The sequence below is a fragment of the Salmo salar genome, chromosome 03, assembly GCF_965601325.2.
Source record: "Salmo salar chromosome 03, fSalSal1, whole genome shotgun sequence".
NCBI classification, from domain to species: Eukaryota; Metazoa; Chordata; class Actinopteri; order Salmoniformes; family Salmonidae; genus Salmo; species Salmo salar.
The window spans coordinates 56,131,646-56,145,587 of record NC_138293.1 but is presented as its reverse complement, the minus strand read 5'-3'; the positions used below and the strand labels follow the sequence as shown (position 1 = coordinate 56,145,587).

The 13,942-nt window shown below is 42.0% G+C and overlaps 2 protein-coding genes and 1 long non-coding RNA gene across 4 annotated transcripts in view; 2 read left to right on the top strand and 1 right to left on the bottom strand.

The window, feature by feature from the left end:
* Nucleotides 1–5,968, top strand: part of LOC106600909 (procollagen galactosyltransferase 1) — a 26,960-nt gene extending 20,992 nt beyond the window's left edge. The window contains exons 10-12 of the mRNA XM_014192676.3: nt 4,123–4,250; nt 4,650–4,856; nt 5,173–5,968. Coding sequence (XP_014048151.1) covers nt 4,123–4,250; nt 4,650–4,856; nt 5,173–5,443 — 606 coding nt within the window. The 3' untranslated portion in view covers nt 5,444–5,968. The remainder of the gene's footprint in view (nt 1–4,122; nt 4,251–4,649; nt 4,857–5,172) is intronic.
* LOC145877587 (uncharacterized) lies at nt 134–13,942 on the bottom strand. The gene is made up of 2 exons (XR_014391925.1): nt 13,307–13,942; nt 134–7,000 (listed from the first exon to the last, which is right to left on the bottom strand). It is a non-coding gene; the product is annotated as an uncharacterized LOC145877587 (long non-coding RNA).
* LOC106600913 (GEM-interacting protein) overlaps nt 7,937–13,942 on the top strand; it is a 50,356-nt gene continuing 44,350 nt past the window's right edge. The window contains exon 1 of one of the 2 annotated variants that reach the window (XM_014192687.3): nt 7,937–8,760. In XM_014192687.3, the coding sequence (XP_014048162.3) occupies nt 8,529–8,760 (232 nt within the window). In that variant the 5' untranslated portion in view covers nt 7,937–8,528. The remainder of the gene's footprint in view (nt 8,761–13,942) is intronic. The other variant, XM_014192690.3, reaches the window with a different exon arrangement.

The window sequence follows — 13,942 nt, the reverse complement described above, 5'->3', positions numbered from 1 at the left end:
GTTCAACTCATGCTGGGATGTGTTTTTCAATGATGTTAAAGGTAATTATGATGCAACTATGATGGTGATACGATATGGATTACAATTATCATCATGAATATTAAGGCTATACACACTACATGTTACACACATAGACACTCAACCATGCAAATTGGCAGGGTTATTATTTATTTGGACATCACACATTATAGTCTTACTCTTATACAGACATCGTACACACTCACTAAATCACATCCAATATCATACACATCAACCTAGTCAGATTTACTACACACATAATATCTTATCTAAATTTTTGTAACATCTGTGGCATTGGCTCACAGGCAAACAGGCAACAGAATAAAACAAATATTGCTAGAACCCATTTCTTGAATTCTAAATATCAGACATTTGAAAGCTCTAATTTTGACCGTCATAATACCTCTGATAGCAGTAACTTTACAATCACTAATTATGGTAAATTTTGACAGAATAGTATCTAGTTATGGTAAGGGGTGAAATAAATATAGCCAGTTATAATTGTAACGGTTTAGCAGATTATAAAAAAGATCAGTCTTTACATGGTTGAAAGAAAAGGAATATAACATATACTGTTTACAAGAAACTCACTCTACGTCCTTAGATGAAGTTGCTTGGAAAAAGGAATGGGGTGGTGAAATAATTTTCTGTCATGGACAAAGGAACTCAAAAGGTGTGATGATATTAATTAACAAAAATGTCTATCTGAATGTGCAAATAGTCAGGAGTGATTTGCAAGGCTGGTGGATATTTTTGAATATGAAAGTGGATGAAAAACAGATTTGGCTCATTAATCTATATGGTACGAATAAGGATGATCCATACTTCTTCGAAAAAATGTATATCAATTTATTGAACTTACATCAACAAATGATCAAATCATTATGGTGGGAGACTATAACACAGTGTTAAGTACCTCAATGGACCGTAAAGGAAATCACTCTACAAACTATCATCACCAGTCTATCTAAAAAAACTGGAGGCCCCTTACACTTCAATGTTGTGATGCAAAAATACTAGTGAAATGCATAGCACTCAGAATTAAAAAGGGTTTACCAGGTATTGTTCATCCTGATCAGACAGGTTTTTTACATGAACGATACATTGGAGATAATATACGACAACTACTAGAAATAATAGAACATCATGAAACATCCAAGAAGCCAGGCCTGGTATTTATAGCAAAGTTTGAAAAGGCATTTGATAAAGTAAGACTGGATTTTATTTACAAATGACTGGATTTTTTCAATTTTGGTGACTCTTATAAAATGGGTAAAAGTAATGTATAGCAACCCCAGGTGTAAAATAGTAAATAACTGCTACTTCTCAGAGTTTTTAATTGTCAAGAGAAGTTAAACAAGGGTGTCCGCTGTCACCATATCTATTCGTTATGGCAATCGAAATGATAGCTATTAAAATCCAATCTAATAACAACATTAGAGGATTAGAAATCCAAGGCTTAAAACAAATGTGTCAATGTATGCCGATGACTCGTTTTGTATTAAGTCCGCAAGCTAAATCCCTGCAATGTCTCATTGAAGATCTAGATAACCTTTCTGGACTCTCTGGACTAAAACCTAAGTATTTAATGTTACGTATTGGAACTTTAAAAAATACAACTTTTACATTACCCTGCAGTGTACCTATAAAATGGGCTGACGGTGAAGTACAGAATCTTGGTATTCATATCACAAAATATATAAATAAGCTCTCCACAAGGAATTTCAATAGAAAACTTGTAAAAATAGACAAGATCCTGAAACCATAGAGAGGTAAATACCTGTCTATTTATAGAAAAATTGCCCTGGTTAACTCCTTAGTCATATCTCAGTTTACTCACTTATGGTGCTGCCTACTCCTGATGATTCGTTTTTCAAATCATATGAGCAAAATATATTTTGCTTTAACTGGGACGCTGAACCAGACAAAATAAAGCATGCCTATCTATATAATGAATATGATTTGAGTGTGTTGAGATGATTAAATATAAAAGCACTAAACCTCTCTAAAAGCTTCACTAATTCAAAAGTTTTACTTGAACCCTAAATGCTTTTAAAGTAGGTTACTAAGAAAAGCTCATCCATTGTTTAAAAATGGCCTTTTTGCCTTTGTGCAGATTGCCATGTCTCATTTTCGATTAATTGAAAATGATACTTTCTTGAAAGTATCTCTCTTTTCAAACAAGCATTGCAGAGCTGGCAACAATTTCAATGTCATCCCCCTGAAAAAATAGAACAAATATTATGGTTGAACTCAAATGTGCTGGTTGATAAAATACCTGTTTTCATGGGAAAGATGTTTGAAAATGGTATTTTGTTCGTAAATGATATTGTAAATTGGAATGGTAGAGTTATGTTTTTCATGGAGTTATCAGAATTGTACGGGAAGGTCTGCTCAATTCAAGAGTACAACCAATTGATTACAGCATTACCCCAAAAATGGAGGAGGCAGGTGGCAGCGGGAGGAGGAAGGTAACTGGTCTGTGTAATATAAAGGATCAAATCTGGCAGAGGAATAAAAATAGCATAAATAGGAAATTATACCAGTTTCGTTTAAGGACCAGGATGTTGACAACTGTGCCATACAGATTTCAAAATAGTTAGGAAGAGATTTTTGATGTACCGATTCCATGGTACAGGGTGTATGAGTTGATATATAAAACGACGCAAGATTCAAGACTTCGTGCTGTTTCTGGTCTCAGGTTCAGGAATGGAATGGCATAACATTTTAAATTGACCCTAGAAATAGTACTGTTAGGGAATCTGGAGAGACCGGGTCAGTCAATTACTAATATACCAATACTCTTAGTAAAAGTATTTATCTTCAACTCGCAATCTGTGGATTCTATTTGATTAGATAGATTGAAATTGTACGTTAAACATAACATAACAGCATAGTTGAAGATATACACCAGCGTTCAAAAGTGAAGAGGCGACTCCGGGATGCTGGCCTTCTAGGCAGAGTTACAAAGAAAAAGCCATATCTCAGACTGGCCCAAAAAAAGAAAATATTAAGATGGGCCAAAGAACACAGACACTGGACAGAGGAATTCTGCCTAGAAGGCCAGCATCCCAGAGTCGCCTCTTCACTGTTGACATTGAGACTGGTGTTTTGCGGGTACTATTTAATGAAGCTGCTTGTGAGGTGTCTGTTTCTCAAACTAGACACTCTAATGTGCTTGTCCTCTTGCTCAGTTGTGCACCGGGGCCTCCCACTCCTATTTCTATTCTGGTTAGAGCCAGTTTGCGCTGTTCTGTGAAGGGAGTAGTACCAGATCTTCAGTTTCTTGGCAATTTCTCGCATGGAATAGCCTTCATTTCTGAGAACTAGAATAGACTGACGAGGTTCAGAAGAAAGTTCTTTGTTTCTGGGCATTTTGAGCCTGTAATCAAACCCCAAAATGCTGATGCTCCAGATACTCAATTAGTCTAAAGAAGGACAGTTTTATTTATTCTTTAATCAGAACAACAGTTTTCAGCTGTGCGAACATAATTGCAAAGGGGTTTTCTAATGATCAATTCACCTTTTAAAATGATAAACTTGGATTAGCTTACACAACGTGCCATTGGAACACAAGAGTGATGGTTGCTGATAATGGGCCTCTGTGCGCCTATGTAGATATTCCCCAAAAAAATCTGCTGTTTCTAGCTACAATAGTCATTAACAATGTCTACAATGTATTTCTGATCAATTTGATGTTATTTTAATGGCCGGATGGTTGAGGGGCAGCTATTGGAGAACTGTGGGGGGGATCTTGGAGGGTTCGGGTCCCCGTTTTTGGCCTTGTGGGAGATCTGTCGACATGCCCTTGAGCAGGGCATTGACCCTGGATACTTATGTATGTCGGTCTGAATGGGAGTCTGTTGGATGACTGGTGTGGTGTAGTTGTTGAGCGGCTTCACTGCAAGTATATTGTATGTTTTGGATTCCATATTTTTTTTTAACTCATGAGTTGAATATGGAGTCAATTCCAACATTCTGAATTGAGCCCAACCCTTGGAACACACCTCTGACTGCCACTCTCAGGTATAGATAGAGTGTACATACATTTCTTTGCGTCCTCTGAATGTGACGGTCACTGTTTTCTCTCTGGCTATCTCTCAGATCGCAGAGCGGGGTCTAAAGAGTTCCCTGGTGATCGAGGACGATCTGCGTTTCGAGGTCTTCTTCAAGCGACGCCTGATGAACCTGATGAGTGAAGTGGAGAGCCAGGGTCTAGACTGGGACCTGATGTGAGTGTTCCATTCACTGTTCCACTCATAGAGATACATTCAATTGCTGTTGTGTTCTGATGACTGAAGTGGAGAGCCAGGGGTAAGACTGGCACCTGATGTAAGTGTTCCATAGACTGTACATCATCCACTATACACACTGGATATCCTCTATTATAGGTCAGTGATTCTCAACCTCTGGTCCGGGGACCGGCATTGGTCCCTGGGATGTCGCTGGCCGATCCCTCAGACACATGATACAGTATTTGGTTAGTTCTTAAGTGTTAATTGTAATGTTAGAAGTCCTTTTAAAAGAGTTAAGAACCCCTGTTCTAGCTTGCTGACTCAGCACTTACTGTCTACCCTTCCCATGTGGTGTAAGCTTCAACTTCTTCTTTCCCTAACTGTTCTTCCTCCCAGTTATATCGGCAGGAAGAGGATGCAGGTGGACCGCCCTGAGAAGTCCGTGCCCAATATACACAACCTGGTGGAGGCCGACTACTCCTATTGGACGCTGGGATATATGATATCATTACAAGGAGCCCAGAAGCTGCTGAGGGCAGAGCCGTTGAAGAGGATATTACCCGTAGATGAGTTCCTCCCTGTCATGTTCAATAAGCACCCTGTGTAAGTTTACCCCTCTCTGTCGCACGCTTTCTCTCTTTGTCTTTCTGTCGCCTCGGGTAAATCTCAAAAGTATTTTCCTGTATTCCTTGAGTCCTGTCTTCTCGCCTCCTTTTCAAAGTGCAGCAAACGAAGGGAGCATCAGAGGAGAAAGATATTCTCTTCCGAAGCTCCCTTCACCCCCCTTCACGGTTTGAGGAGGCAGCGAGGAGAGAAGACACTTGAGAAAAGACTTGAGATTCACCCCTTTTCACCTATTTCTCTTTTCAATGTTTCTCTTGACATCTTTATCTCGTCTCTCTCTTACCTCTCTCTCCAGCTCGGACTACATGGAGCAGTTTGAGGAGCGAAACCTGAAGGCCTTCTCAGCCGAGCCTCTGCTAGTGTTCCCCACTCACTACACAGGAGACGCGGGCTACATCAGCGACACAGAGACCTCCGTGGTGTGGGACAACGAGAAGGTGCGTACGGACTGGGACCGAGCCCGCTCGGGGAAGACACAGGAGCAGGCGGAGATCAGCAGCGAGGCCCAGAACTCTGACGTACTCCAGTCACCTCTGGACAGCACAGCCACACGGGACGAACTATGAGAGGGGAATGGGTGGAGAGGAAGGGGATGGGATTGGCGATGGAGGATAGATGGAGAGAAATGCTGAAGATTAAGAACCACCTTGGGTTATTTTGTCTTTTTTTTTTTACGTTTTAGCCCCGTTTCTTTGCATCATTGCAGCGACAGGATGTATAGTACATGGGCACCTGTTTTTGTTTCATTTTTTTAACCAAAGAGGACAAGTTAAAAAAGGGATCGGTTGCTTTCTTTTAGAAAATTTTTTCTTCCATTAACTTTTTCATTTCAGAAATATGTTGGACTCACCTTTTTTTGCTGCATTTACTAGACCTAAATACAGGGTGGGATCTGTATGTCAACAGTGATCTGGTTGGACTGTCTATTACATTTCAGTGAAGTGATTGGCCTGTGAACTGGAACTTTGTTTCTGATTGGTCACTACCATGCCTCAAGTGCCTTATAGCCTAGTTCATCATGCCAAATCTCACAACTGACCCGAGTAGACCTTGTGACCCCTAGAATTAATAAATCATTTTTTAATTGTTAATTAATTAACATGTGTGCATGTACTATAACAGTGTACTGTAGCAGTCTTTCTGAAAGGACTGGAAAAGACAAGCATCTGCATGCTTTTGGATATGGCTTTAAGATTACCTTTTTAATTTGTTCATTTTCAAACTATAGGTAGACCTAACATCTTTTGCATCATTTAGAGATTTATGCTTGAAAGTTGTGTGTGCCGCTTCGCAAACGAGTCCCATAGTTTTACGAAAACCTCACCAAGGAGCTCAAAGTCCTATCCTATGACATATGAGATTAATACCAAAACAGTAGTAATTAAAAAAGCAACAGCTCCCAAAGTGAATGACTTGGCTCCCTGTCAGACCCTAACCATTGAGTTACAGTAGTGCTCTTTATAGCAGTGGAGTACATCTGTTTAGAAACCAACATCTCAAGTTAATAACTATGGGTAGAATCCTAACTTCCACTTAAGTCAAATCTTCCTAATCTCTTAATTGAATCAATCAAATGTATTTATAAAGCCCCTTTTACATCAACAGATGTCAGAAAGTGCTATACAGAAACCCAGCCTAAAACCCCAAACAGCAAGCAATGCAGATGTAGAAGCACGGTGGCTAGGAAAAACTCCCCAGAAAGGCAGGAACCTAGGGAGAAACCTAGAGAGGAACCAGGCTCTGAGGGGTTGCCAGTCCTCTTCTGGCTGTGCCGGGTGGAGATTATAAGAGTACATGGCCATTTTAAGGCCAGATTGTTCTTCAAGATGTTCAAACGTTCATAGATGACCAACAGGGTCAAATAATAATCATAGTGGTTGCAGAGGGTGCAACAGGTCAGTGCCTCAGGAGTATGTGTCAGTTGGCTTTTCATAGCCGAGCATTGAGAGGTCGAGACAGCAGGTGCGGGAGAGAGAGAGAAAGAGTCGAAAACAGTAGGTCTGGGACAAGGCAGCACGTCCAGTGAACAGGTCAGGGTTCCATAGCCGCTGGCTATGCAGTAGCATGACCAGGTGGACTGGGGACAGCCAGGAGTCATCAGGCATGATCCTAGGCCTCAGGTCCTCCGGGAGGGGGGGAGGAGAGAGAGAGAGAGAGAGAGGGGGGGGGGGGAGAGAGAGGGGGGGGGGAGAGAGAGAGGGGGGGAGAGAGAGAGGGAGAGAGGGGGGGGGGAGAGAGAGAATACTTCAATTCACACAAGATGCCAGATAAGACAGGATAATTACACCAGATATAACAGACTAACCCTAGTCCCCCAGCACATAGACTATTGCAGCATCAATGCATCACTACAAGTGAAAATTCAACTTAAGTAGATGTTAGGATTCACCCCTATCTGCCTCCCCTGTCAGTCCATGGCCATTGAGTTGCAGTGGAGTACTCCTTTCCCCCACTTGCCACCTCTGGTCTGTTTCCAGACTAATGCCTTGTTGCCTTCACACAGAGTTATACGAGGGTCGCAGGCGGGAGCGACCACAGAGACCGCAGTAGACGCCTCACACTTTTGTGGTTGAGGAGCCATGTGCGCTATTAAGATTCAGTTGAGATTCAGTCATGGTAGTCTAAGAGATTACATTGTCTGTCATAACAGCGTTTTTGTAACCTCATACCAAATAATAAAATATTTTGTTTAAAAAAAGAGTAACGATAATTGTGGTCTCTATTCCTCCACATGGTCAAATTAGAGATTTCTCTATTTGGCTAGATGTTGCACCACTGAAACGTTATCAAAGTTTATCTGTCTGTGATTATAGGGTTGTTGAGTGACAAATTGCCATCCCCTTCTTATTCTGTGCAACAATTGCAGAGTTCCTTTTTACATGTGCCATAACTCAGTGAACAAACTTTACCCAATAATTCAAAATAACTAACTATAGGATCCCCATGCATAACAGCAAGTTATTAAAAATGAAAGCCTAAAATCAAGGATTTCTAAATCATTTTTAAAAAAGCATTGCCTGCCAAATGGGAATAAGACATATCCGGATTAGACCTAGGCTAGGCCTAATTTGCTTCATGTGTGCTCTATAAACCAGTTATTCTGCTCCCAGTGTGATGGCCCGCGAAAATGTAACCTTGATAGGCCTTGTGTCCCAAAGGTGTTATTTTCAAGTGGTTTATAAATCAAACATTTAAACGAAATCCGGGAAACGATTAAAACCAGGGTCGAGATGACGCTAAGAGTGTTGCGACATATAGTAGGAATGCGGTTGGACAAGATGCCTAGCGGAACAAGACTGTACGTAGGGAGGGAAAACCCTAGTTGATAGACCTGGAAACATTGTTCTATGACACGGTTTTTACTTCTCAAAGAGATTGAGGAAATCAGTCGGAGGATATGAGACAACCGATAGTGGCTGAGTGGACTCTGGGCTAGGATGCGCCAAGGACACTGCCTATCCAAACTGACAATTACACACCTGAGGGAAATGTATTGATTTCCGAATGGATTTTGTTCTACATTGCATGAAATGGAAGGAATGTTTTTGATTTTAATCAATATAGCCTACCACATTTTGAGGTAGGCTATTTTAATGCGTGTTAGCCAAATTGTTTTGTGTTGCGTGCCTATATGGAATTAGACAGCTAGAAATGTCTTTGTTGGAGTTGAATATGTGCCAGCGGTGTGGTGTAAAGCATACGCCTACTGAACAGAGAGAGAATGATTCTCATTTACCGGGAATGAACGACACACTAATCCCGTGTCAAAACGGTAGTGGTATTCGTAGGATGAAATACTTCGATATAACATGGACAGTGTCAAGACTCCGCGCAGTGGCGGAATGTCTGAGACAACTTCGGCTGCTTTTTGAGGACTGTTGCGGTAAGTCAATGGAACATATTTACGACTTTCACACATATGGATTTCTTTGTAGATATAATGATTTACCATAAAGACGAATATGACTATGCAGTTATCTCATGTTATCTGAAGATCTTCGAGTCTGCCAAGGCATGCCACACATAGCCAAGTTCATGCGAGGACAAACAAAAGGATTGTCTGGGAGACTTTCATGTGCGCTCTGAGTCTGACACGAAGATTCGTTCATGTCCTAGGTTGCAGTTATACACATCCCGCGTTCAATTATTAAGTCGGAAATGTCAGAGTTTCCTAGTTCCAACTAGCACCTGAACCCGGCATAATGCCCATAGGCTTCACATCGTGACGTGTTTCATTACGCCGTACGTCATCACAGAGTCTTGCCCAATGATCCGTGTATTGCTGATAAACTACAGCTTTCAAACCAATACGTTTTTTCGCCAACTTTAGCATCTTGACAAATATTTTTTACATAGGCATATGTAGGCCAACGTTTTTTTTTTACCAGAGAAGTTGATTGGCCCTCTTCGATGTCACGAGCGTTGATACATTGCTGTGTTTTGATTTATAAAGCCCTTTTACAAAAAGTTCCACTGTACCTAACATCATACTAATTTAGACATACCAGTTACCACACCCAGTCTCAGGGATGGCTAACTCTGGAAATTCCTTTGGTCTCTTCTAGGTAGCCTAAATCAGTGTAGTTTCTTGCACCTTATTTGTGGAACAAACATCAAAATGTTCTTAAATTTGATGTTTCGGTGCCTCCAGGACAGGGGCGGGCAAACTTTTTGGCTGGATTTTGAAATTCAACGGAGGGCCGCATTTTTGGGGGGAACAATTGTTTGTTAAAATCAATTTGCAGGGGCCTCTCGAGTGGCGCAGCGGTCTAAGGCACTGCATCGCAGTGCTTGAGGCATCACTACAGTCCCGGGTTCGATCCCAGGCTGTGTCACAGCTGTGACTGGGAGACCCATGAGGCGGCGCACAATTGGCCCAGCGTCGTCCGGGTTAGGAGAGGGTTTGGCAGGCCAAGATTTCCTTGTCCCATCGCGCTCTAGCGACTCCTGTGGTGGGCCGGGAGCATGCACGCTGACACAGTCGCCAGGTGTACGGTGTTTCCTCCGACACATTGGTGCATCTGGCTTCCGGGTTAAGTGGGCATTGTGTCAAGAAGCAGTGCGGCTTGGCTGGGTCGTGTTTCGGAGGATGCATGGCTCTCGAACTTCGCCTCTCCTGAGTCTGTACGGGAGTTGCAGTGATGGGACAAGACTGTAACTACCAATTTTTTTTATGTCTCACGAGCTGGATTGAAGTGCTTTGCCCCCCCTTGCTCTAGGGCAATTCAGGAAGCTGATTGAGGACCTTATTACTGATGATTGAGGACCTTATTACTGATGAATGTTTGTTTTTTTATGGCTGTTTTTTTCTGCTTGCATTTTGTATTTATATTGATGTGTATTTTCTGTAATTTATGTAAATCAGGGCTCATCTGTAAAAGTTAAAAAAAGCCTATACTTTTATTTCCGCCAACCGACCTAGTCATGATTGCAGTAAAGTTCTGCCTATGGCTTCATTGTCTTACATCAAATAGGCGGATTCCGCCTGCAAAGGGTAATGGGATAGATCTAAAGTAGACTGGCTACTTTTGCCATCAGTGGAGGACGGCTCATAGCCTATTAATGACTAGAATGGAGTGTAATGGCTGTAATTTAATTGTATCAAACAAACGTGTTTGATACCATTCCATATACTCTATTCCAGCAATTTATTATGAGCTGTCCTCCCCTCAACAGCCTCCACTGGCTGCCATAACATTCAGAAAAAATATTACACTTAGGTGACATTGTCTGCTGAACCCCATTTCTGCCTCAAACCAGTCTGAATTAATCTAAGCTAAAATAATAAATATGTCAATGAGGGAGTCTTGGTCACCCTATTTTACATCTAGCGAAGGATTATTGCGCTTTAATGAGCAGTAGTGAGTACATAGGTGTTTTTGCAGCATATGACATATGCTCTTGTTTGCCATTAATTCATGCCCTTGTACCTTCCTCATTATTATTAGCGATTCTGCAACATGGAATTGTAACAGATGGGATTTAAATGGAGTCCACAAAGGTACTTCCTGTGTGGTAGGCTAATAGTTTGCTTGTCAGCCTCAGTAAAGCCTGCAGTGTATTTCTCAACCTTTTATTGCTTTTGTCAGTAAGCATTGAAGGAATTTGATTCAATCACACGAAGGACAAAACACTCAATGTACAGAAAATGGTTAATGCATTTGATTGAAGCAATAGTCCACTCGTGTATTTCAGCACTATTTTGTGCTGTTAAGCATGGGGTCTTGATAAATCAATCAATGTCAGATTTTTCTGACGATAAACGTTGCACCCAAAACAGCGCAGTGGATTCGGCACAAAAGCTCTAACGAGAACTGATACAGTGCATTTGGAAAGTATTCACACCCTTTCCCTTATTCTAAAATGGAGTAAATACATTTTTTCATCATCAATCTACACACAATACGCCACAATGACAAGCCAAAACAGGTTAAAAAAATAAAATAGAAATACCTTATTTACATAAGCATTCAGACCCTTTGCGATGAGACTCGAAATTGAGCTCAGGTGCATCCTGTTTCCATTGATCATCCTTGAAATGTTTCTACAACGTGATTGGAGTCCACCTGTGGTACATTCGATTGATTGGACATGATTTGGAAAGGCACACACCTGTCCCGTGTGGCTCAGTTGGTAGAGCATGGTGTTTGCAATGCCAGGGTTGTGGGTTCGATTCCCACGGGAGACCAGTACAGAGAAAAATATTTATGAAATGTATGCATTCACTACTGTAAGTCGCTCTGGATAAGAGCGTCTGCTAAATGACTAAAATGTAAATGTAAAAAATGTCTATATAAGGTCCCACAGTTGACAGTGCATGTCAGAGCAAAAACCAAGCCATGAAGTCGAAGGAATTGTCTGTAGAGCTCCGAGACAGCATTGTGTTGAGGCACAGATCTGGGGAAGGGTACCAAAACATTTCTGCAGCATTGAAGGTCCCAAATAACACAGTATCCTCCATCATTCTTAAATGGAAGATGTTTGGAACCACCAAGACTCTTCCTAGAGCTGGCCGCCCAGCCAAACTGAGCAATCGGGGGAGAAGGGCCTTGGTCAGGGAGGTGACCAAGAACCCGATGGTCACTCTGACAGAGCTCCACATGACAGCCCACTTGGAATTTGCCAAAAGGCACCGAAAGGACTCTCAGACCATGAGAAACAAGATCCTCTGGTCTGATGAAACTAAGATTGAACTCTTTGACCTGAATGCCAAGCGTCACGTCCGGAGGAAACCTGGCACCATCCCTATGGTGGTGGCATGCTGTGGGGATTTTTTTCAGTGGTAGGGACTGGGAGACTAGTCAGGATCAAGGGAAAGATGAACGGAGCAAAGTACAGAGAGATCCTTGATGAAAACCTGCTCCAGAGCGCTCAGGACTTCAGACTGGGGTGAAGGTTCACCATCCAACAGGACAATGACCTTAAGCACACAACCAAGACAACACAGGAGTGGCTTCGGGACAAGTCTCTGAATGTCTTGAGTGGCCCAACCAGAGCCCGGACTTGAACCCGATTGAACATCTCTAGAGAGACCTGAAAATATCTGTGCAGCGACGCTCCCCATCCAACCTGATAGAGCTTGAAAGGCTCTGCAGAGAAGAATGGAAGAAACTCCCCAGGTGTGCCAAGCTTGTAGTATCATACCCAAGAAGACTCGAGGCTGTAATTGCTGCTAAAGGTGCTTCAACAAAGTACTGAGTAAAGGGTCTGAAATACTTATGTAAATATTATATTTTAGTTTTTTTTGAATGCCTTGTCATTATAGGTTATTGTGTGTATATTGATGAGGGGAATGTATTTTTTTTAATGAATGTTATAATAAAGCCATATAACGTAAGAAAATGTGCAAAGAGTGAAGGGGTTTGAATACTTTCCGAATGTACTGGATATCCTAACATGACTTTGTCGGGTAAAGACTGACTCAAAACTCAAAAGGACTGACAGTGAATCCTGTTTCACCACGCTCACCACCGGGTCTGCTTTGCACCAAACGGCAGGCATCACAAACAACAGGAATCTTCAACTTCTATTGCTCCACCTTCACACTTTTAACGCTACCCCAGAAATCACTCATTTCATTTCATTTGTGCCCTGTTCCCAAGAGCAAAGCAAAAAACTGATTTTGACCCAAGTTGCGTGACACGGAGCACCCGCTCCCTCTGGTCAGAAGAAACACAAACAAATATAAGTCCACTGCAGGTTACCTTCCCTGATTCAACTGCACCCAACTCCTTTCCCACCCACCCTGAAACCACAAATGGATCCACCAAAAGGCAAGGATCCACTTTCTCCAAAAATGTCACTCCTACTGGACCAGATTCTTATTTATCATGTCCATTGATGCCAGGCTCGGGGTCCGAGCTCTTCACCACACCTTCCACCTCACTTAACTCACCCTCATTCACTGCCATTTTACCTCAAGAACTCACTGTTTGCACTTGTCACCAATCTCCTCCAGGTCTCGACTCTGTTTTCACTTGACACCAATCTTCTTCGACACCCCATCTCTATTTGTATCGCCATCTTCCTCAGATTCATATCCAACCTCGGCTTTCCTCGTTCTCTTCCACCTCTTCTTCCTCTTTTCTCCTCCTCCATTCCTCCTGCTCACCTCGGAAATGTGTCTTTTCCTGGCGCCGACATTTTGAGAGCATGAGCAGTCGCACAACCGTTCTCCCGTTCTTTCTCCTCTCCTACTGTCCCCCGACGAACAATGAGCCAGATATTTAATTGATGTATAAATGTCAAGCATCCGGTTGCCGTTTCCACTCACTACCAAATATGGCGATGAAAGGAAGCCCATTGGCCTGCTGTTGGAGAAGATGGAGCGAGATCCATTTCTGCTGACATTCTGCTAATTTTCTCATCATTGAAACATTTGATCTCCAAACAGTTTTCTATTTCCAAAAATAAAAACAGAGTGGACTGCGTTTTGTAGACTTTACCCTTTGCCAAAGTTTTACAAAATTGCGTTGTTTAGAAAGGGTGCAAGGGGTAATTGAGTTATTACATTTCAGAGTAGGTGTTCCCTAACGGTTAATAGGCAAGTCAATGCTAGAACGCGC